The following is a 23,999-nucleotide window of genomic DNA, read 5'->3' on the forward strand; positions in this document are numbered from 1 at the left end:
AAAAGAAATAAAAGGAACACAAGTTAGAAAAGAAGAAGTAAAACTGTCATTGTTTGCAGATGACGTGACACTATACACAGAAAATCCTAAAGATGCCACCAGAAAATTACTAGAACTAATTAATGAATTTGGTAAGGTTGCAGGATACAAAATTAATGAACAGAAATCTCTGGCATTCCTATACACTAACAATGAAAAATCAGAAAGAGAAATTAAGGAAACACTCCCATTTACCATTGCAACAAAAAGAATAAAATACCTAGGAAAAAACCTGCCTAAGGAGGTGAAAGTCTTGTACTCAGAAAACTATAAAACACTGATGAAAGAAATCAAAGATGATATAAACAGATGAAGAAATATACCATGTTCTTGGATTGGAAGAATCAATATTGTGAAATGACTATACTACCCAAAGCAATCTACAGATTCAGTGCAATCCCTATCAAACTACCAATGGCATTCTTCACAGAATTAGAACAGAAAGCTTTACAATTTGTATGGAAACACAAAAGACCCTGAATAGCTAAAGCAATCTTGAGAAAGAAAAACGAAGTTGGAGGAATCAGGCTCCCCGACTTCAAACTATACCACAAAGCTGCAGTAATCAAGAGTATGGTACTGGCACAAAAACAGAAATACAGATCAATGGTACAGGATAGAAGGCCCAGAGATAAAGCCACATACATATGGTCACCTAATTTACGACAAAGGAGGCAAGAACACACAATGGAGAAAAGACAGCCTCTTCAATAAGTGGTGCTGGGTAAACTGGACAGCTACATGTAAAAGAATGAAATTAGAACACTCCCTAACACCATACACAAAAATAAACTCAAAATGGATTAAAGACCTAAATGTAAGACCAGACAGTATGAAACTCTTAGAGGAAAACATAGGAAAAACACTCTTTGATATAAACCACAGCATGATCTTTTTTGACCCACCTCCTAAAGTAATGGAGATAAAAACAAAAATAAACAAATGGGACTTTATTAAACTTAATAGCTTTTGCACAGAAAAGGAAACTGAAAACAAGACGAAAAGACAGCCCTCAGAATGGGAGAAAATATTCATAAACGAAGCAACTGACAAAGGATTAATCTCCAAAATATACAGTATAAACCCTAGGAAAAACACACCAAGACACATATTAATCAAACTAACAAAAATTAAATTCAAAGAAAAATTAGTAAAAGCAGCAAGGGAAAAATGAAAAATAACATACAAAGGAATCCCTATAAGGTCATGAGCTGATTTTTCAGCAGAAACTTTGCAGGCCAGAAGGGAGTGGCAGGATATACTTAAAGTGATGAAAGAGAAAAACCATGGAGCTCAATATCAAAAAAATCAAACAATTCAATTTAAAAATGGGCAGAAGACGTAAATAGACATTTCACCAACGAAGACATAGAGATGGCCAAGAGGCACATACAGATGGCCAAGAGATGCTCAACATCACTAATTATTAGAGAAATGCAAATCAAAACTACAATGAGGTTTCACCTCACACGAGTCAGAATGGCTATTATCAAAAAGTCTAGAAACAATAAATGCTGGAAAAGGTGTGGTGAAAAGGGAACCCTCCTGCACTGTTGGTGGCAATGTAAATTGATACAACCACTATGGAAAACAGTATGGAGGTTCCTTAAAAAACTAAAAATTGAACTACCATACAACCCAGCAATGCCACTACTGGGCATATACCCTGAGAAAACGATAATTCAAAAAGTGTCATGTACCACAATGCTCACTGCAGCTCTATTTACAATAACCAGGACATGGAACCAACCTAAATGTCCATTGACAGATGAATGGATAAAGAAGTTGTGGTACATATATACAATGGAATATTACTCAGCCAGAAAAAGAAACGAAATTGAGTTATTTGTAGTGAGGTGGATGGACCTAGAGTCTGTCATACAGAGTGAAGCAAGTCAGGAAGAGAAAAACAAATACCGTATGCTAACGCATATATATGGAATTTAAAAAAAATGGTACTGATGAACCTAGTTGTAGGGCAGGAATAAAGATGTAGACATAGAATGGACGTGAGGACACGGGGTGGGAGGGGGAAGCTGGGGTGAAGTGAGAGTAGCATCGACATATATACACTACCAAATGTAAAATAGTTAGCTAGTGGGAAGCAGCAGCATAGCACAGGGAGATCAGCTCGGTGCTTTGCGATGACCTAGAGGGGTGGGATAGGGAGGGTGGGAGAGAGGCTCAAGAGAGAGGGGATATGGGGACATATGTATGCATATGGGCGATTCACTTTGGTGTACAACAGAAAATAACACAGTATTGTGAGTGATTATACTCCAATAAAGATATATTTTTTTAAAAAATGTTACTCAAAAAAAAAGATAATGGCTATAATTCCCTGTGCTATACACAATATATCCTTGCTGCTTATTTATTCTATACATAGCAGTTTATGTCTCTTAATCCCATACACTTCTCTTCCATCTCCCCACTGGTAACCACTAGTTTGTTTTCTATATCTGTGAGTTTGCTTCTCTTTTGCTACATACATCCATTTGTATTATTTTTTAAATTCTACATATAAGTGATATCATACAGTATTTGTCATTGTCTGACTTATTTCACTTAGCATAATACCCTCCAGGTCCATCCATGTTGTTTCATATGGCAGAATTTCATTCTTTTTATGGCTGAGTAGTATTCCACTGTATATATATATGCCACATCTTCTTTATCTATTTATCTGTTGATGGACACTTGGGTTGCTTCCATAACTTTGCTATTTGTAAATAGTGCTGCTATGATCATTGGCATGCATGTATATTTTCTTATTAGTGTTTTCATTTTTCTGGATATGTACCTAGGAATAGAATTTCTGGGTTATACGGTAGTTCTATTTTTAGTTTTTTGAGAAATCTCCATACTGTTTTTCATAGTGGCTGCCCATCCGTAATTCTTATTTATCCCCTGTACTACATATTCCCTTATAGTCCATAATTGTCCACTTAGTTTTAACATTACATATTGCAAGATTCATTTCTAATCATTGTTTCTACTCTTTGTCTTCAACTATGTGGAGTTTTCTGTTTTAATCTGCTACTTGTTAAAGTTCTTTATCAAGTATTTTCCTCAGATTGGGTATGTAGATGATATACGCTCTAAACCATTCTATCTCTACAAATACCCTTTCTTTCCCAAGAGAGATTATATTCATTTTCTATTCTTTCCATAATAAATGACCACAAATGTAGTGGCTTAAAACAACATAAACTTATTATTTTATATTCAATGGACTAAATGTTTGTGTCCCCTCAAAACTCATATGTTGAAACTCTAATCCCAGTGTTTTGGAGGTTGGATCTTTGGAAGGTAATTAGGTAATGAGGGTGGAGCCTTCATGAATGTAATTAGTATCCTCATAAGAAGAGGCCAGAGAGCTAGTTAGGTCTCTTTCTGCCTTGTGAGGATACAAGAAGTTCACAGGCTGCCACCCAGAAGAGGGCTCTTAAGAGAACTGACCACGCTGGCACCTTTATCTCAGACTTCCAGCCTCCAGAATTGTCAGAAGTAAATGTCTGTTGTTTATAAGTGACCCAGTGTAAGGCACTTTGTTATAGCAGCCCAAACTGACTAAGACATTACAGTGCTGTAGGTCAGAGGTCTGATATGGGTCTCACCAGGCTAAAATTAAGGTGTCATCAGGGCTGGGTTCCTTTCTGGAGGCTCTAGAGGAAAATCTGTTTCCTTGCCTTTTTCAGCTTCTAGAGGCCACCCACATTCCTTGGTCCATGGCCCCTTCCTCCATCACTAAAGCCAGCAACAGCAGGTCAAGTCCTTCTCACACTACCATTTCTCTGGTTCTCTCCAACTAGGAAATGTTCTCTACGTTTAAGGACATATGTGATTAGATTGAGTCCACCAGGATAATTCAGGATAATCTTTCCATCTCAAGATCCTTCATATTAATCAAACCCATCATTTTCCTTAACACAGTTGTGAATTACATCTTGGTATCTTGGTTGAATAGAGGATTCTTGGGTTGCAGTCCTTTTTTCTTAGTAGTCTGTAGGTTGTACCCTTCTATTTAGTTTCTCATGTTGAAGATTAATAGTCAAATTTCATTTTACATTTTTTTCTTGTAACTGAATTGTTCTTTCTTGCTGAAAGCTTAAAGACATTTTTCTTATATGTACCTGAAATCCCAGCACTTTGCTAGAGTATATCTAGATGTGAGTCTGTTGTCATCAGTCTTGCCTGGAATTGTAAGCGCATTCAGTTTTCAGACTCAGGTCTTTCTTAAACTCTGGGAAATACTTGTCTGATATTTATTTAACTATTGCTTATCTTTCATCTATGTCTTTTTCTTCTTCCAGAACGCTTATTATTTACACGTTAGGGCTTACTGAACCAAATTTCGAGTATTTTTTTTCTTTAAAGATTTTTTTACATCCTTGTATTTTTCTCTGACATTTGAGATAGTTCTACCACTTGATCTTTCAGAACATTAGTTTATGTATGTGTATGCAAGTTGTGTGTTTGTATGTGTCTGTGTGTGTGTGCTATTTTTTTTTTTTTTTTTGCGGTACACGGGCCTCTCCTGTTGCAGAGCACAGGCTCCGGACGCGCAGGCTCAGCAGCCATGGCTCACGGGCCTAGCCGCTCCGCAGCATGTGGGATCTTCCCAAACCGGGGCACGAACCTGTGTCCCCTGAATCGGCAGGCGGACTCTCAACCACTGCGCCACCAGGGAAGCCCTGTGTGTGCTATTTTTAATCTCAAAGATTTTACGCTGTTTCGATTCATCTGCTGAATGTTTTAAATGATTTTGGTTTCAAAAAGTCTTTCTTTGTTCAATACTTGAATGTCAAGTACTTTGTTTTTGCCTTAAGTCTTTGTCTTCCCCAATAACTCCACTTCACAGGAACCTCCTCTGTGTTTTCTCCTTGCTCTTCATTTCTCCGGTAACTTAATGCCCTTAGTTGCATTGATATTTTTCCTGGTCTTCTCCTGGGGGCTTAAGGTGATGGGGTTCATTAAGCAGTAGCAGTCTTGCCAACCTCCGTTCTTATAATTCAGTAGTGTGGGGGTTGGTACCTCACTGGTATCATGTCGAGGCATCAGGAGGAAACCTCTCTCATATTCTTGCTTTGGCCTCTTCATGCTCTCCCAACCTAAAAGGTAGAAAGGATCCAGCAACTGGTTAGGCTACTTCTCAGCGTTTAGGAATCCAGAAGTAGAATATTAGATATATTCCTATGCATGTAAATTTGCGTGAGATCACGAGTTTCTGAGGGCTAAGCTGTCGCAGGATGCGGGCATGCTCATCCTCATTCTGGGACTCTTCACTGCCGATTTCCAGGCTCTCCCCTTGCCAGAAGGGAGAAAGTCCTGTCCTACCTTTGGCAAGGTTGTGAAAGAATCTAAGGTTTCTTTCTTATCCTCCAGGACCTGTCTACTGGCAGAAGAGGAAGAGCTCAGAGTGAATGAGAACTGAAATGCATTTAAGCCACTGTCTTCCCACCATCTTTAAGAATGCTCTCACTCCTTTATCTGCAACATCATGTTTTTACAAGGACTGAAGCAACAAAAGGCAAAGTGTCAACATTTGTTAAATCTGGATAGCAGGTATAGCAATAGATGGTGAGTATTTGTTGAATTATTTTCTGTACTTTTAGTTTATTTGAGGTACTTATAAACCAAATGAACTTTTAAAGTATTAATGCTATATTTATTCTGATGACTTATCAAATTTCTAACTCTCCTCCAGACCCATATACCTCCAACTGCCCATGGCCATCACAAACCATCGCCATCTTCATACTTGACTTGTCCAAAATGGGTCTTTTGGTTTATAGCCACCAAAATCTTTCCCCAGGTGTTTCTAATTTCAACAAATGGCACCACTATCAACCCAGCTGCTCAAGCAAAAAGCATAGGATTGGTTGTTGATGCCTTCCTCCCCCAGACCTCTACATGCATTCCCTTTAGCAAGCCCTGTCAATATACTTCTAAACAGCAATTAAAATCCTTTCACTTCTCTCCAGCTCCTCTGGAATCATCCTGTTTCAAATCACTTTTCTGCAATAGTCTCTGCTTCCACTTTGACCCTGCAATTCATTGTACCTGTACCCAAAACACTATTCTTTTAAAGTCAGATCCTGTCATGTTTTTAAAACATTGTAATGGCTTCTCATTGCTTATAGAATAAAACAAAACTCCTTACTATAGCCTACAAGTAACTAGGTGATCTAACTGCTCCCTGCCTCTCAAATCCCAACTTTCTTCCTCCCCCTTGCTTTCTGTGCTCCAGCCACACTGGTCTCCGGTCTCCTATTCAAATATACTAGGCTCTTTCCCATCCCAGGGCTTTTATATTTCTATTCCCTCTGCCTATTAAGAGCCTGCGCCCCCTCACCACCACTTTTTGAATAGATTAACTGCTTTCTATCATTTAGGTATCAATCAAATATCATCTCCTCTCAGAGGTCTTTCATAGCTACCTTATCTAAGTACCATTCCTTTGCTCAGCTCATAGTTACTCCATCACATCACCCTGGTTATTTCCTTCATCACATTATTTCAGTCTATAGTTTTCTATTAATTATTGTAATCACTATTGTAATCAGCTTGCACCTCAATGAACAGACTTATGCCTTTATCAACTAACTAACCATTTTACTTAAGATTGGATTAGTAAGTACATCAGATAATAAGAAAACATAATGAAGGGATATTCAGCTCTCATCACATTGGCTGGCATACTCAGATGTAAGTACTTTGTATAAGTGGGTCTTTCTTGTCTGAAGAACAACCAACTAACTGGCTTGGGCATTCTGTAAACCTCTTCCTTGCATGCAAATTACAGCTAGTAGTTATTTTGAATAATATATTAAGCATAACAGATCCAACTGTATACAACATATTTATATAACTTAGTTATACTTTTAGATGACTGCCTTTGTAAGAGTCATGATCTGGGCATCCCCTTTATGTAAACCTCCACTACAATTGTATGTCTCTCCCAGTATTACTTATGATACAGGTTCAGATGCCGTGTCAGAGAGAAGCACAAAACAACAATAGAACTGTATTTACTTCACATTAAAACCCAGTGTGGTGTGGTGGCTCTCTATGAAGTTGTCACATACTCAGGGCCCTTCAGTTTTGCTGCTCCATCAGGCCCGTGGTGTTAACCTTGGCCACAAAGTGCAAGCAGCCTCACCACTGCATACTCATTCCTGCCCATAGAAAGGGGGAGAATGGAAGGAAAAGGATGCCCTTTGATTTCAAGGGCATGACCTGGCCAGAATCTAGTGTAATTAGGTTCTAGCTAGACTTAAAACGAAGCTGCAAGAAAGGCCAAAAAGAACCATCTGTTTTCTGGGGAGCCCTGTACTCAGTTACAATTCTAAAGTTTTCTTACTGTTAGAGAGAAGGAAAGGGTGGACATTAGGGGTTCTCTCCTATGTACCCCTTTAGAACGTAAACTTCAAAAAAACAGAGATTTCTCCATTACATCCCATTGTATCTCAACTCCTAGAACAGTGTCTGGCACAAATATGTCCTCCTCTGACCATTTTCCTTGCCTTTGTCCTGACTCAGCAGCCATTATCACTGCTCACTTGGACTAAAGCAAGTCTAAATTATCTTTGTGTCTCAATACCAATCTATCTTCCACACTACCATCAAAGTGAACTATTTAAAATAAAAACATTCTTCTTTGATTCCATTTCTTAAAGCCCTCCAGTAGCTCAGCAATGTCCTTAAGATAAGATCCAATGTACGAGCAGAGCCTTCAAGGCCCTTGCCAACTGCATCTCACCACACTCACCCTGTTCTACAGCCAAATAAATATGAATACAGTTCCTTCAACATTCCATCCTCTTTCATGCTTTTATGACTTTACACACGTGTTGTTCAATCCAGGAAGATTCACAGCCATTCACTCTCCTTCATTCCCATAGTACCTTGTACATATTACATATGACATAATTTTGTAGTTTTTTAATTTACATGTCTGCCTCTTCTATGAGACTACAACTACTGATGAGAAGGACAGAGACCATGTCCTGTTCATCTTTCAGTTCTTAGCCCTGAGTTAACCACAATATTTTTTCACTATTTTTGTTGTCTGAAATGACCACATATCTGAAGGAATAAAGCACTATTAGCTTATTTAAAACTAAATAACCTGTTTTATCCGGGCACCTAACATCCCCTGCAGGATTCTGGGCAGCCCCTGCCCGGGAATTTACGGATGTCAGGATGAGCGACACATAGGACTAATAGATATGAAATTAGTTTACTACTCATATGATAAACAGCAAAAGGATTCCCCAGGGAGAAGGGCTCAGGTTCCGCCTAAGGTGAAACAAAGTTGAGAGGGAGGTGGAAGGTGGCTTAGGGTTTTATTATGATTAAGGGGTGGGGGGTAGGGCTGGGATGAGGATTCCCAGAGAGAGCAGAGTTTTGCATCTTTTGAAATTCTCACAGGCACCAAGGGAGGGAGTGTGCAGATTTACTTATCCTTCCTAGATGTGGGGCAAAGAGGAAAGGGGAGAGGCGGAGAGTTGAAAGCTGTCAGCCACCGATCATCAAAAATGGAGTCTTTCTCTATTATGAAACCTTTCATGCCCATGATCATACTTAGGTTGAAGTCATTTTTATTTTTGTTTTACCTTAAGGAAAAAGTGCCCACCTTGCAAGGTTGTTGTGGGAATTAAATTTAAATAAAATAGGAGTTGGAAAGGGCCTTATATACTATGATGCGTTATAGTGAGAATATTATCTATATTACACCAACATTACACTATTATATTATTATATTATTGTATAATATTATATTATTGGTATTATATTTAATACCAATATTAAAGTATTATACCAATTATTATAATCATATAGACCAGATCCTATCCTAAGTACCTTCTATATAGTATATATCCTAATATATATCCTAATATTCTAATACAATTTTGACCTTATTGAGAATATATAAGCAACAAGGTATGGAGTGGATGATGCATGGTTTTAAATATCCACTGTCTATTATCTCACATACCTGACAGGGGGAATCCAGGGGGAACTTTGTGAATTGCTGACTTGTAGATTGCAATGCCTGATGCACAAGTCACAAATGCAGTTTCTGTAGCCAAAAGATTTCAGTGGGTGGTAAAGCCTGGTGGGAGCTAAACAGATGTGCCGTCAATTTCCCATCTTCACACCAGCTTTTGTTGAATCTATGGCATTTGTGCACAGCATCTGTGGGTATTTTGATCTTTAAAACAGGGCCTTAGGCTCTGTAGTTGAGAGGCAACCCCAAAGCATAAAATATTTTTATTGAAAACCTCATCAGACTGTAAACTTTTTACAGATTGTGGGAGCAATAAAGCATAGCCCATGTTTCTGAACCACCACCTCAGCGGACTGACCGCATTTCCCTTCCGTGATAATGAGAACAGTTGAAATTGCTCCCAGCCTTCCAGACAGCAACAGGGCAACTGACACCACTCTCCCCAGTGTAGGTGAAAGTTGGGACAGCGAACTTTAAGGACATCACACCTAAGTTAATAGATGCCCAAATAGAATCATCATGTTCACAACTGAAACATTTAGAGAAGCAAAGCACAGCCCTCAGGCAGAAAGAGGTGGGAGACAAGCAAACTGATATTTATAATCTTCTTTGAGGGAATAACAAAGGAGAAGCCAGAACTGTTTCTTATGAAAAAGTGCACCATTAGGAAAACCCTGAAACAAGATTCCCTGCCTACTTTATCTCTGAGCTCTTCCTATTCAACTGAAAATGCAGCTGACAATAGTTCTATTGCATCGTTAAGATGTGAGCATTCTTAGAGCAGTACTGTTATCTCACACCTGAGAGTTCAGTCCCACCACAGGTCAGCTGGCATGGCACAGAAAAAAGAAATGCCCCCAGACAGAAACGCATGCTTGGTGATCAGGAACAATGTATGCCTTTGGTTGAAAGGACAGTAGAGGGTCTGCACCCCCTTATTCTCAGCAGATGACTTAACCTCCTACTTCTGAGAAAATCTAGGCCAGAGTCCTCAAAATGTGGTCCCCAGGTCAGTTCCACAAGTTTTACCTAGGAACTTATTAGAACTACAGATCCCCAGCCCTATCTCAGACTCCCACCTCTAGGGTTGGGGTTCGGCGATAAGTTGAACCAACTTTTTCAATAAATTGTCCAAGTGATTCTGGACCACTCTAATATTTGACGACCACTGATCTCTACCTTTGGAAATAAGGTTCTCCTGTTTCTCTCCTTGTCATTTCCAATATATTCATTCTTTTCTGCATTGGATTTACATGTCTCAAAAGAAGATATTTCTAATCTTGTCTAAAGTTTATCTTTCCTTGTGCTACTCCTACTATATTCTATATTAATTATTGCCCATCTCTCTTATCTTCAATCTCTCCCCATCTACCAGTTCCTTCTGTTCAGCATAGATAAAAATGTCTCCACATTATAACACTTTTCCGTAATCTTGTCTACCCCAATCAGCTTCCATTCTTACTCTTTTCACTAACAAAAGACTTCAACGAGTAATATTTTATTGCTATCCTTTCATCCTCAGCTCTAATTTTTGCTTCTTTAAAGTTGCATTTTGTCCTCTAGTATCACTTTTAATATAGTATCCGATATACAAAAGAACATATGTACCTGCCCAACAGAACTAGCACAGGACCTATGCATTGCTGTGCATTTCTCTGCATCCCTCTGCCTCCCTGGTTCACTCTTAATCCCATGCATTCTGGTTCCATGATTCTACTAAGACTTCCACTAGTGTTACCAATGTCCACTAAATTGAATTATCCGAAGGCCTTTTCTCCGTCCACATCTTACCTGTACTCTGTGCAACTTCTGTTTTTGCTGACCAAACCTTCCCTATGGCCTAGCTTCTGTCCTTTTATAATAATTCTCTATTCTAATTCTCCTCCTATTTCTCTGTGCATGTTCTGCCTTCTCCCTGCTCCTCTTTCCCCCTTATTTGACCCCATGTTATTATTATTCCTTAGGGCTATATCCTTAGTTCAAGACAAAATTGATATTGACTAATCTCTGCATACTTGGTCTGGGTAATCTCATTCATTCCATTACCTCATTACCACCTGTACACCTATGATCTCCAAACTATGATATTCACACACACACACACATTTAACAGCTCCCAGACAATATCCACTTAGTAACATGTTTAAAGTAGTACTTTAAACTCACACTATTCAAAACTAAACCCACCATCTTTCCCTTTATACCTTAACCCCTCATTTTTTGTCCTTGTTCATGGCATTTCCATGCATCCAGCTGAACAAGAAACTGCCGCATGTTCATGGCTTCTCCTCCTTGCTCCTAATCCACATTCAACTGCGCACCACTTCCCATCCATTCAACCCCAGTGTTGTTCAGTTTTCCTCCTCCTTCTCATTCCCACACCTACTGCCTGTTCAAATCCCTCAGCATCCATCACCCACCTCGCTCCGAAATCTTCCTCTCTAGATTTTCAACCTTCAACCTTTCTCTTTCCAAACAGCCTCTACATTGTCTCTCATTATCTTATTACCTTACAGATCTATATTCAATTTATTTAAAAAATCCAATGGCTTCAATTTATTAATTTGGATAAAGGCAAAAGTGTAAGACCCTTCACATTCTGACCTCTACCCACCTTTTCAGACTCAGATTTCCCGCCTTTTACTTAAGCCCTGTCTCCACCCACACCATCTCACATACCCTACATGCCCTATGAATACTTGCATTCCTTGAATATGTCACTTTGTCTCAAGGAGTCATGGTCTTGTCCATGCTATTTCCTGCATCTGAAATGTTACTTCTACTTCTGTCCAGCAGATATATGCTTGCTCAGCTTCAAGTCAAGGACAAGTAACAGCTTTCACTGTTGCTTCTCCCCTCCAAGGAAGAATTCATTGCTCCTCACCTGTATTCTTATTCTAGAACTAAATATACTGTATTATATTAATTTGTCTACATCTACATTTCTCACTACATCTGTGGGTTTTAAAGATTCATTCATTTTTTTCAAAACTCTCTCCTGAGCCCCTGGCAACCACTGATCTTGTACCACCTCTCTAGTTTTGCTTTCTTCTAGAATGCCATTAAGTGGAATCATACAGTATGTTGCCTTCTCATACTTGATTCTTTCACTTAGCAACATGCATTTAAGATCCAACCATGTCTTTTTGTGGTTTGACAGCTTATTTCTTTTCATCATTAATGTTGCACTGTATGTATGTACCACAATTTATCAATTCACCTATTAAAGCGTATCTTTATTGCTTCCAGCTGTTGGTGATTTTTAATAAATTTGTTATAAATATGTTCGTGCGGGTTTCTGTGACAATGTAAGTTTTTAAATCAGTTAAGTAAATATCTAGGAGCATGATTGCCAGATCATATGATAACACTATGTTTAGCTTTGTAAGAAACTGCCCAACTGTATTCCAAAGTGCCTGTGCCATTTTGCACTTCCACCAGCAATGAATGAGAGCTCTTGCTCTACATTCTTGCCAGCGATTGTGTTTTGGGTTTTTTTTTTTTTGGATTTTGCCCATTCTAATAACTGTGTCATGGCATCTCATTGTTTTAATTGACAATTCTCTAATGGCAAATGATGTGGTACATCTTTTCAAATGCTTGTTCGCCATATGTAGATTTTCTTTGATTTGTTGTCTCTTCAGATCATATGCCCATTTTCTAATGGGGTTATTTGTATTCTTATTGTTGAATTTTTTATGTTTCTTGTATATTTTGGATACAAGTTTATTATCAGATATGTGTTTTGCAAATCTTTTCTCCCAATCTGTGGCTTGTCTTTTCATTCTTTTAACAGTGCCTTTCACAGAGCAGAAATTTTTAATTTTAATGAAGTCCAACATATCATTATTTTTTCTTTCATAGACCATGGGGTGTTTTTTTTTGGTGTTTTATCAAAAACTCATGGCCAAATCCAAGGTCACCTAGGTTTTCTCTATGTTATCTTCTAGGAGTTGTGCAGTTTTGCATTTTACATTCAGGTCTATGATCATTTTGAGTTAATTTTGGTGAAATATGTAAGGCTTCTGTCTAGATTATTATTAATTTTTTGATATGAATGGCTATTTTTTCCAACACAATTTGTTGAAAGATTATGTCTTCTCAACTGAAATGCCTTTACTCCTTTATCAGAGATCAGTTGACTGTATTTTATCGGTCTACTTCTGAACTCTCTATTCTGTTCCATTCATCTATGCCACTGTTCTTTTGCCAATATAAAGCTATCTTGATTACTGTAGCTTTATATTAAGTCAAAATCAGGTAGTGTGACTCTTCCATCTTTTTTCTTCTTCAGTATTTATTGTGTTGGCTATTCCAGATCTTTTGTCTTTTATACAAAGTTTAGGATCAGTTTTTCAGTATCTACAAAATAGCTTGCTGGAATTTTGACTGGAATTGCATTGAATCTATAGATCAAGTTAGGAAGAATTACACCCTAACAATTTTGAATCTTTTAATCCATGACCATCATATATCTATTTATTTAGAATTCCTTTGTTTTTTTATCAGAATTTCATAGTTTTCTGAACACATATCCTGTACATATTTTTAATTTATATCTAAATGCTCCTCTTTTTGTTTTCATGCAGTTATAAATAATATTATTATAATATTTATTTCAAATTCTAATTGTTCATTTCCAATGTATAGGGAAGTAATGAATTTTATATATTAACCTTGTAATCTGCAACCTTGCTCTACTCATTTATTAGTTTCAGAAGTTTTATTTGCCAATTCTTTGGGATTTTCTGCATAGACATTCATGTCATCTGCAAACAGAAACTGTTTTATTTCTTCCTTTCCAAATTGTATGTCTTTTATTTCCTTTCCTTTGCTTATTGCACTAGCTAGGACTTCCAGTGTAATGCTGAATAGGATTGGTCAGACAGAACACCCCTACTTTGGTCCCAATCTTAAACGAAAGCATCTAGCTTCTGACCATTAAGTATGTTAGCTATAGGTTTTTTTGTAGAGGTCTTCAAGTTGAGGCAATTCTCCTTTATTTTTAATTTGCTGAGAGTTTTTACCATGAATGGGTGCTGAATATTGCCAAATTCTTTCTCTGCATCAACTGATAAGATTATATGATTGTTCTTCATCTATTGGTGTGGTAGATTGCATTGACTGACCTTAAAATGTTGAACCTGGAATAAACCCCACTTGGCCATAGGGTATAATTTTTTTTATATATTGTTGAAGTTTATTTGCTAAATTTTTTTAGGACTTTTGTATCTATTATGCTCATGAGAGATATTGCAGTTTTCCCTTCTTATAATGTCTTTGTCTGGTTTGGGTGTTAGGGCAACACTGGCCTCATAGAATGAGTTGGGAAGTGTTCCATCTACTTCAGTTTTCTGGAATAGATTGTGGAGAAATGGTATCATTCCTGTTTTAAGTGTTTAGTAAAATTTGTAAGAAAACCATCTAGGCCTAGAGCTTTCTTTTTCTTGGTAGGTTAATAATTTTCTATTCAATGTCTTTAATAGATACAGACCTTTCATGTTATCTATTTCCCCTCTGTGAGTTTTGGTACTTTTGAGTCTTTCAAGGAATTAGTCCATTTCATCTAAATTTTCAAATATGTGGGTATAGAGTTGTTCACAGTAGTCCTTTATTATTCTTTTCATCTCCAGGGAATCAATAGTGATGTTCCCTCATTTCTTAAAGTGGTAATTTATGTCTTTTCTTCTTTTTCTTGGTGAGCCTGGCCAGAGGTTTATCAGTGTATTGATCTTTTCAAAGAACCATCTTTTGGTTCCATTGACTTTCTCTACTGTTTTCCTGTTTTCAATTGCACTGATTTTTGCTCTAATTTAATTATTGATTTTCTTCTGCTTGCTCGAGTCTTAAATTACTCCTTTTCTTTATGGTTTTCTAAGATAGAAGAAGTACTGATTTAGTTTTTTGTTCTTGTCAAATATATCTCTATATAGAGATAGACAGAAATCAATATATAGACATATATATAGGTATAGATATATATTTCCCTCTAAGCACTGCTTTTGCTGCATCCCATAAATAATAGTAAATTTTAATTTTATTTTCACTTAGTTCAAAATATTTTTAATTTTCTCTTGAGATTTCTCTTTGGCCCATTTGGTCTGTTATTTACAGTTGGGTTTTTAATCTCTGAATAGTTGGGACTTTCCAGTTATCTTTCTGTTACTGATTTCTTATTTAATTCCACTGTGGTCTGAGAACATACTTTTTATGATTTTTACTCTTAGATTTGTTAAGGTGTGTGTGATAGATGTATCTTGGTGAACATTCAATGCAAGCTTGAGAAGAATGTATACTCTGTTGTCGTTGGATGAAGTATTCTAAAAAACTTCAATTAAATCAAGTTGATTGATAGTGCTGTTCACATCAAATATATCTGTAATGATTTCTCCCTGTTTGGTCTATCAATTTTCTGCAGTGTTGAAGTCTACAAGTATAATAGTGGATTTGTCTATTTCTCCTTACTCTTGCTATATTTAAAGAAAATTTTAAAAGCTTGAAAACATCTGCAATGTGGCAGGCAACCTCTAAATTTGTCCCCAGTGATGCACACCTCCTCATATTCAGGCCCTTGCACAGTTCCTCCCCTTGGGTGTAGGCTAGATCTAATGAACGGAATTTGTAAAAGTGATGGGATGTCACTAAAAAGATTTTGACTTCTCTCTTGCTCACCTTCTACTGGTCCGTCTTTCTCTAACAAAAACTCTTGCTCCATAAAAAGCAAACTGTCATGTTATGAGTAGCACAATGGAGAGGCCCATATAGCAAAAAACTGATGTTTCCAGTCATCAGTCAGTAAGGAGGTGAACCTGTCAAAAACCGTGTGAGTGAGCTTGGAAGCAGATCCCTCCCACCCAGTCAACCATTGAAATGATTGTAACACTGGCTAATAACTTGACTTTGGCCTTGTGAGGGACCCAGTCAGAGGCACCCAGCTAGGCCACAACTAGATTCCTGACCCACAGAAAATATAAGATAACAAATGTTTGTTACTTTAAGCCATTAAATTTGGGGATTATTCATTATACAGCAATAGATAACTAACACATGTAGGGAAAAGAAAACTACATAAAATTACCTCATATGTTTAAAAACTAAATAAATACAAACTTTAAAAACAGAAAATACAATCACCAAAATTGAAATACTCAATATAATAGATTTAACAGCAAATTTAACATAGTTGAAAAGAGAATTAGCAAACCAGAAGGCAGACCAAAAGCAATTACCAGAATACAGCCCAGAAAGACAAAATTTTTAATTACATATATATGAAAGACATGAAAAGAAATGGAAGATAAAGAAGTAGATTCAAAATACATTTAATCATAAATCCAATAGCAGAGGAGCAAAAGACTGGCAGAGAAAATATCTGAAGAGATAATAACAAAGAATATTCCAGATCTGATGAGAAAGATACCAACTGACATATTTGAGAAGTCCAGTAAATCTCATATAGGATAAATAAAAGGAAATCCACCCTAGTTACATCAAAGATGGAATTCAGAAATCAAGAGCCCACCCCGCCAAGAAAATGCAGATTATTTACACAGAAAAACAATTAGACTTACAGCCATTCTCCCAACAACAGTAATGGAAGCCAAAAGGCAAGGGGTAAAGTATTGAAATAAAGAAACTGCTACATAATGAAAAAGAAAACACTTTCAAGAATGAGAGCAAAATAAGGACATTTTCAGAGAAACAAACCAAAAAATAAGAATAAATTCTAAAGGACTTACTTCAAGCAAAAAGGCAAGTGATCCCAGACAGAGAGCTAGTGTATTTGGGGGTTAAAATATATAGATAATTAAAAACTGTAAACAGGGAAGGGCTAGGAGGGGTTAAAGAGCTAAAAGATCCTCATGGAGGAAAGTTAAAATTATAGATTAACTGTAGACATTCAAGGCTGAGTATTGGCTTATTTTCCTAATTTGGTTGTGGTGACATGCTTTGATAAATTTGGTAGATCAATAAACTGCTTTAATTATTCAAAAAGTGAAGACCACCAGAGGCTTGGCATTGGCCGCATCCCAAGTATGACCCCAGACTAAAGGTGAAAAGAGGGGGGAAAATGTTGGGGAATGTCAGGAAGAACGTATTTTTCCCACTTTTTGATGTGTCTTCCAAGTGTCAGGGATGCCACCAGCTTAAGATTCATAACCTCCTTCTGCCTTTTTACTCAGTCTTCCCTGGAAAGAAGGAGTAATTGAATCTGCACTGGTCTTTCCAGAAGGAGAAAGTAGACATGCACAACTCAGTCCTTCCTTCGTACTGTCTCACCGGGGCATGATTCTACAACTCCACCATTTTCAAATTTCATAGAGGTAGATTCTCCCTCTGAGGACGAGGGCTGCCTGCACAGGCCCAGCACCTCCTATTACTGGGTGGTAAGTCTGTACGATTACGGTGTACAGCGTTAGCAGCCTACTTGCCCACAGACACAGAGTACATATTCCAATATTAACATTATCAGTAATGAGGATAACATCTTGTTTTCATATCTGACTTCTTCTTTCATCATATTTCCAAGATGGTTCCAATAACTCAAGTGGTGAAGTTCCTCCAGAACCCCCAATAATAGAAAATGCATAATTCTGGCTATTCAGTCCAGGTATAACAATAAAAAAACAATAATAACAATAACATCAAAATAACCACTAAGTGCTACATATATTACATTTTCTTTCTCACACAACTCTGAAAAGCTGTAACATCTCCACTGTTTATTCATTTGAGTTTTTGTAGGATAAAGAAACTCATCCAAAGGTAGCAAGATGGAAGTCCACCCAACTGGACTCAGGTCCTCACTCTTTCTTTCTCCACAGTAAATCAAATCATTGTCCTTCCATCCAGGCCTTTTGCCTGCAGTGATGGCCACCTCCCTTCACCAATATACTCTCCCCAAACAAGGGCTAAATTTATATCAATGTTTTTCTATTTAACTTTATATACCTTGGGCAGTAACTTTCATTTGTTCTCACTCAAATTCCTTCACTGGCTTTAAATACTTGATCTGTAGCACATATTCCCAGACTTTTGACATATTTAGAACACCAACCAGGAACTCAAGGTCAGTTTCACCCAGTTACAAAAAAATTGTCAAAGCAATTATCAGAGCAGGAGTCATATCCTAGAGATTTTTACTAGTCTAGAATAGGAGTCATCAAACTGACTGGCAGGCAAAATCTAGCTTGCTGCCTGTTTATGTAAGTAAAGTTTCATGGGAGCTGAGCTACACATTCATTTATGTACTGTCTACGGCCATGTTCACACTACAATGGCAGTGTTGAATAGTGGCCACAGAGACTATAAAGCCCACAAAGCCAAAAATATTTACTAACTGGCAGAAAAAGCTTATTGACCCCTTGTCTAGACCCAGAGATTGATTCCACATTCTCCGTGTTCTAAGTAGTGAGTATAATTCTTTCTCACACATGATTGTAGGCTGCACCCCTTACCTCTAGGACCTTTCATCAAGTTGATGGCAATGATGGTATCTGGAACCCTACTTCCTCACTTCTAATCAAATGATTTTTCAATTAGATTCCTCTGCCAGCAATTCCACCAGTATTCATCAATATTGCAAAGGAAGCATTTTTAAGGGATGTATTGATATGCTTTTAGCTGCTTATACTTCAAAATAAATTTGGAGTCAATGACTGAATACTCTCACACTTTAAAAACTATCCAGGTAACTGAAAAAAAAACAGACATATTATGAATGAATTACTAATATGTGGTGTTGGCTGACTGCATGACAAACTGGATAATGGCTAAATCTTCCATTTCACTCAGCATGAGGCTAGTGATACTTGAAACATGGTTTCTAATTTTCAAAAGGCTTTAATGGATAATGATCAAGAGAAGAGAAACTAATGTTTGTTGATTGCCTAACATGTGCTTTTTACTAAACTAGGTATTTTGGAGATATTACCATATTTAATCCTTACAATAGCCTATGAGGTGAGTACAATTACTCGCTTTGTACAGATGAATATATTCAATTTAGAAAGGCAGACAAGTGTGCCCCACATGTCAGAGTCTAGATTCGATACTTCTAAGGAAGGAACAATTCTACAACTCCCAAAGGGTCTTTGAGTAAAATGAACTCCAGCATCGCAAGGTACTCAAACATTGCAAGGTACATTTTATCTGGAGTGTTATTCTAACACATAAAACACCAACGACCAACAAAACTGGACTCCTGCTGTGCCAGTCATCACCTCTTTAGCTGTTGGTTTGTAAGGAATTTGCTTCTGGGGAAGCGTCTGGAATAGTAATAAGGGCAATCAGAGAGCTCAAGAAAGCATGTATTTACCAACTGGTATGGAAGCATTTCAATATTGTAACAACTGGTAATACTGCACCAGTGCCAACCTGCTGAAAAATAACTCTGTGGAAATCTTCTGAACTCCAAATCTGCCATCATGCAGAAGCAAACCAAGACTAAACACATAAGTTATGTGACTGAGTAAGCAATGCAGAAGCAATATGCCCATTTTAGTGCTCAATGATTGGTTATGACTATTCTAATGTTAATTCAGCTGAGAAGCAGATGTTAGTCAGTGCTTTTCAAATTCACATGCTTCTCTATCACATGTTCACATGCTTCTCTATCACATACAGAATGATGAACCATTTCAGGCTAATAACTGTGATAGCTGAAGTCTCAGTGATCTAATTCTTAGTGTATTTGATAACCACCAACTAAAAGTTTTCCTGCCTCATTCAATGAGCACATAATGGACTACTCATCAGCACTGTACAGCTCAGCATGTGGCAAGGGTATACAGCACACCATAAAAACTACATATTTTAAGGATTTACTGTGATAATATTGCACAATGATTTAATATATTTAGTTTTTCTCCTTAACAAATGAGTTAAATGAAAAGTGATTTTTAAAGCACCATATTATTATAATTTAAAATAAAAAATAGAGAAAATATTTTTCTTTTTAATAAGCCTCCCTGTTATGTAAGCAGACTATTCTTGGAAAATATTTGGAAATTATGAGGAGCAAAAAGAAAAACCAGAGAAAGTGCTAAAAACGAAATATGTGATTAAAAACACATATTTGAAGAAATATCATGGCACAATTTTAACCACAGTTATAAATTATACGTATTCAATTAACGTTTCAACACTAGATTAAAATAGCCTGTTTCACAAACATAGACTCTGCAAAACAGTCCAAGCATCTCTCATAGTACAATCTTCATTACTTTTTTGATTTATAATGAAGTGTTTTATTTTCTAGATAACCACAAACTGAAATTAGTAAAGTGGGATTATAATAAAAAGAAGCTAAGAATAATTATATTTTGAGTACAGTAATAAGAATATCTCCTGTCATTCATCTATATAATATATATGTTTTACTTCCTTTAGGCACTCATATAATTTTGCTTTTCTAAATTAAAACATCATATTGACATACATTAATAGTTTTTTCTTAAAAAAAGATCATAGGCAGTAATTTTGCTTTCCTTGTCATTAATAAAAATGCATCTCATTCCGTCCTCAATAAGCCCCTTCCAATCTTAAGAGGTAGGAGATACCTCCACTCCTCATTTTGCTACCCAAAGGGAAACAAATTCTCAAAATGTCAAAAGCCTTAGTTACTCCACAGATAACTAACATTTTAATAACAAGAAATTGTACCGGGAGTAACTGGAAAATAAAACTTAGAACTGACATTTAAGTTGGGGGCTACTCACCACTCCTGGCTCACAGTTGTAATAGCAATGCTTGGAAGTGTCACCAAAGGAAGCGTGGTCGGTCTGGAAATGCCATCTCCCTCAGGAGTCCTTGCCCTTCCACTCTGTCTTTGGGACAGTGGTGGCAACTGCAAGTTTCCTGAGCAACACCTTCTCCCTCTCCAGAGGTCGATCCCAAGTGTGTTACTAGAAGAACTGTAGGATTTACTCAAGTTGCATTCAAAATAATCTTTAACATTCTAGAGGAACCACAGGGAAAGAAAAAAGAGAAAAAGAAAATAAAATTCAAATGTTTAAATGATGCACGATGGAGTAAAATAAGAAGCTAAATGATCAAGCTGTCACTCATAAAGTCCTGATTCATTATCTCACAATCAGAGTCGAACACTGACGTCAAAAGCTTAAGAGAAAACACGTAGGCACAAGGGGCTAATTCTCAAATTTTAGACACATTAGTTGCATAGTCTTGGTGATCTTCAGGACTGTTGATAATATTTTCCCGTTAGAAGCATGTGGATTGCAGGGCTTTTTATCTTCTTTCTCTTGTTTTAAATTATTCTTTTTTTCTTTCTCTTTTTTCACTTGCTAAAACGAAAGCTTTTCATAGAAAATATATTTTGGACATCAGGGTCATCATTCTGCAACACGGGAACAAGCTATACTAGCTAAATTATAACATTTCTTGTTCAATGTTTTAAAGTAAATATATTTTCTATCTCAGGCCAGCAAGATACTCATAATTGTGGGTAACCGGGTAACTGACTTTTCCTATTCTTATAAAAGGTCTCCTCAGAGTTGAGGGGATTTGGGGGTGGGTTTTTTTTTCTGGTCAAACATATAAGAGCTCAGAAAAAGAAGAATATACTTTATCTGGTCCCGAATTGAACTGCCATGTGTTCAATATATGCCCTAATGCTGACATGAATGAAATACTTGTGAGAAGATAGAGGCATTGTATTATAACCAATAATAAGAGTTATTCATTCTTCCTATATCTCTTGGTGACTCTGGTTCCTGGTACTGTGGGGAGTGGAAGCCCCAAAAGAACCTCTGCCTGCATCACCATTCATACCGGCTTGAAGACAAGAAATGTTACAGCAATGCAAGTAGCCACTGATAGCAACTTGGAGTTTAAAAGTTGTAACTGTCACTCTCCACTCGTATCTTAAGCAATAATGGAAGTCCTAACACCAGGCCAAGGTCTCTCACCTGGAAGTCATTCTGTAGCCCTAAAAAGACAGGTACTTCCTACTAGCCCTTCAGAATAGACTTAGGAGAGCCTGGGACTAGACTGCCTTAGGTTTAAACAAACTAAAGTTCTCTGCCCACCACTCCTCCACCCATCCCTATACTAGTTCATACAAGGATAATTAACTCAAGTTTAAGGGTCTAGCTGGGTTCATTCAACAAATATTTTCTGCACACCTATTAAAGTCTTGCTCTGTGCTACTTAAGAAAGGATACAACAGCAAAAAGAGACAGAACCTGTATTCTAGTGATTATGCTTATCTCATCCATGCAAAACCACATTTTCATGATGAAAATCTGGGCATGAATAGGCCTGACAATTTTCAGGGGCCCCACTCTCTCCACCTGGAAATGGGATATCATCATATTTTTTGTGCTTGACTTATGGTTTTGGAATACCACTTATTTAAAATTCAGTAGAACCACAATTCAGTAACAGGAAGGAGACAAAACAATTTACAATTTTCCAGAGTTTGAAATATTCTGGAATGTGGCCAGTGTTTTACTGTTTAGTAACTGGTTATATTAAATCTACTGTAGGCCTAGCACTTATATGTGTGTGTGTGTGTGTGTGTGCGCGCGCGCGCGCACGCATGTGTATGTGTTAGAAATAGGCTGAGGAGAAAGCATAGTATATGTAAGTTTCTTTCTCAAAAGACTTAGAGACTAGTTGAGGAGACAGGAAGTCTTAGGAGAGACAAAGTCCTCCTAAAGAGATTCAAGAACAAACTAAAAGTCAGAACTTTTATAACTCAGTTCGTTCCAAATATGCATGTAAAGAAAGCACTGATTATCTGGAAAGCAAAGCAGTGTTTCTTGTATGGGTGGTAAAGCATATACTTTACCACCCATACAAGAAACACTGTACCAAAGAACAGAAATGAGGATGTCACTTAGTTAAACCACCAACCACAATAGTCTTATAATAAAGTTATTGGATATTTTTCCTCTTTTAGAAATGGAAATATTACCAACCAGGTTTAATTGCAGTGAATAAACTAAATGGGTATTTATTTGGTACTTGTTATTTGAAAAGTAACAAAGTCACACCTATCACAAAATATATCCCATACTGACTTGTGAACAAGCTTGAATTTACAGATTTGTAGACATTCTTTGAAGAATTTGTTTCAAAAGACCTCAGTTAATGTGCAAATGCATTGCCACAAAAGAGCTTAATGGAATAGCTTTTTAGAAATTAAGTTAAATACTAAAAACAGTAACATTGTTATGCAAACACATTAACCTAAGTTGAGTTATTCATAATTACCTCAAACTTTCTAATTCATACTCATAATTACTGCCCCAAATTTGCTAACATCCTCAAAGGCAAAATCTAATTCAGTCAATTCTAAACTACTGAATTGGTGATCTTGGACTTATTTTCCTATTTTAATCAGCATGATACTGGCCAACTACACCACACACCAGATCAAAGATTTGGGGGAAAAAACATTAATTTGAATGTTACTTTTGGAAATCACACTGTTCCCTTTGCCAGAAACTCTCTTCCCCCAGGTCTTCACAGGACTCACTCCCTCAATGCTTATATGTCCTCACTGTCCATATTTCCTCTCTTCATGTTATCCTTCTATGAACACCTATTGTCACCGTCCAACCATTTTTTGCCCCCTGACCAACTTCATTTTTCTCCACAGCTCTTATCATAGCTGGGATTATTTTATAATTTATTGATTGATGTACACCCTCCCCTCTAGAATATAAGCTACAAAGGGACAAGGACTCTAATCCCTAGAACCTAACCAGTGTGGAGTGTATAATAGGTGCTAAATTAATATTAGGTGAATATTTAAATCGCTGAGTAACTGTTTGTTGAGCTGAAATAATGAGAATATAATAAAATATCCTTGACTTAAGGGTGAACCTTTCTTCAGAGTGTGGTATAAAAAAATATAATATCTGCCAATTTGCTTTTGTTGTAAGGGAAGAGATACTGTGTGTAACATTTGATATGA

The 23,999-nt window shown here is 37.0% G+C and overlaps 1 protein-coding gene across 2 annotated transcripts in view; it reads right to left on the reverse strand.

Moving 5' to 3' along the window:
* The window catches only part of PDE4B (phosphodiesterase 4B), a 600,461-nt gene that overhangs the window by 463,448 nt on the left and 113,014 nt on the right, over positions 1-23,999 (reverse strand). For both annotated transcript variants that reach the window (XM_033407540.2, XM_049698244.1), the window contains exon 3: positions 20,776-21,014. In XM_033407540.2, the coding sequence (XP_033263431.1) occupies positions 20,776-21,014 (239 nt within the window). The remainder of the gene's footprint in view (positions 1-20,775; positions 21,015-23,999) is intronic.

Source organism: Orcinus orca, chromosome 1 (assembly GCF_937001465.1).
Source record: "Orcinus orca chromosome 1, mOrcOrc1.1, whole genome shotgun sequence".
Taxonomy (NCBI): domain Eukaryota; kingdom Metazoa; phylum Chordata; class Mammalia; order Artiodactyla; family Delphinidae; genus Orcinus; species Orcinus orca.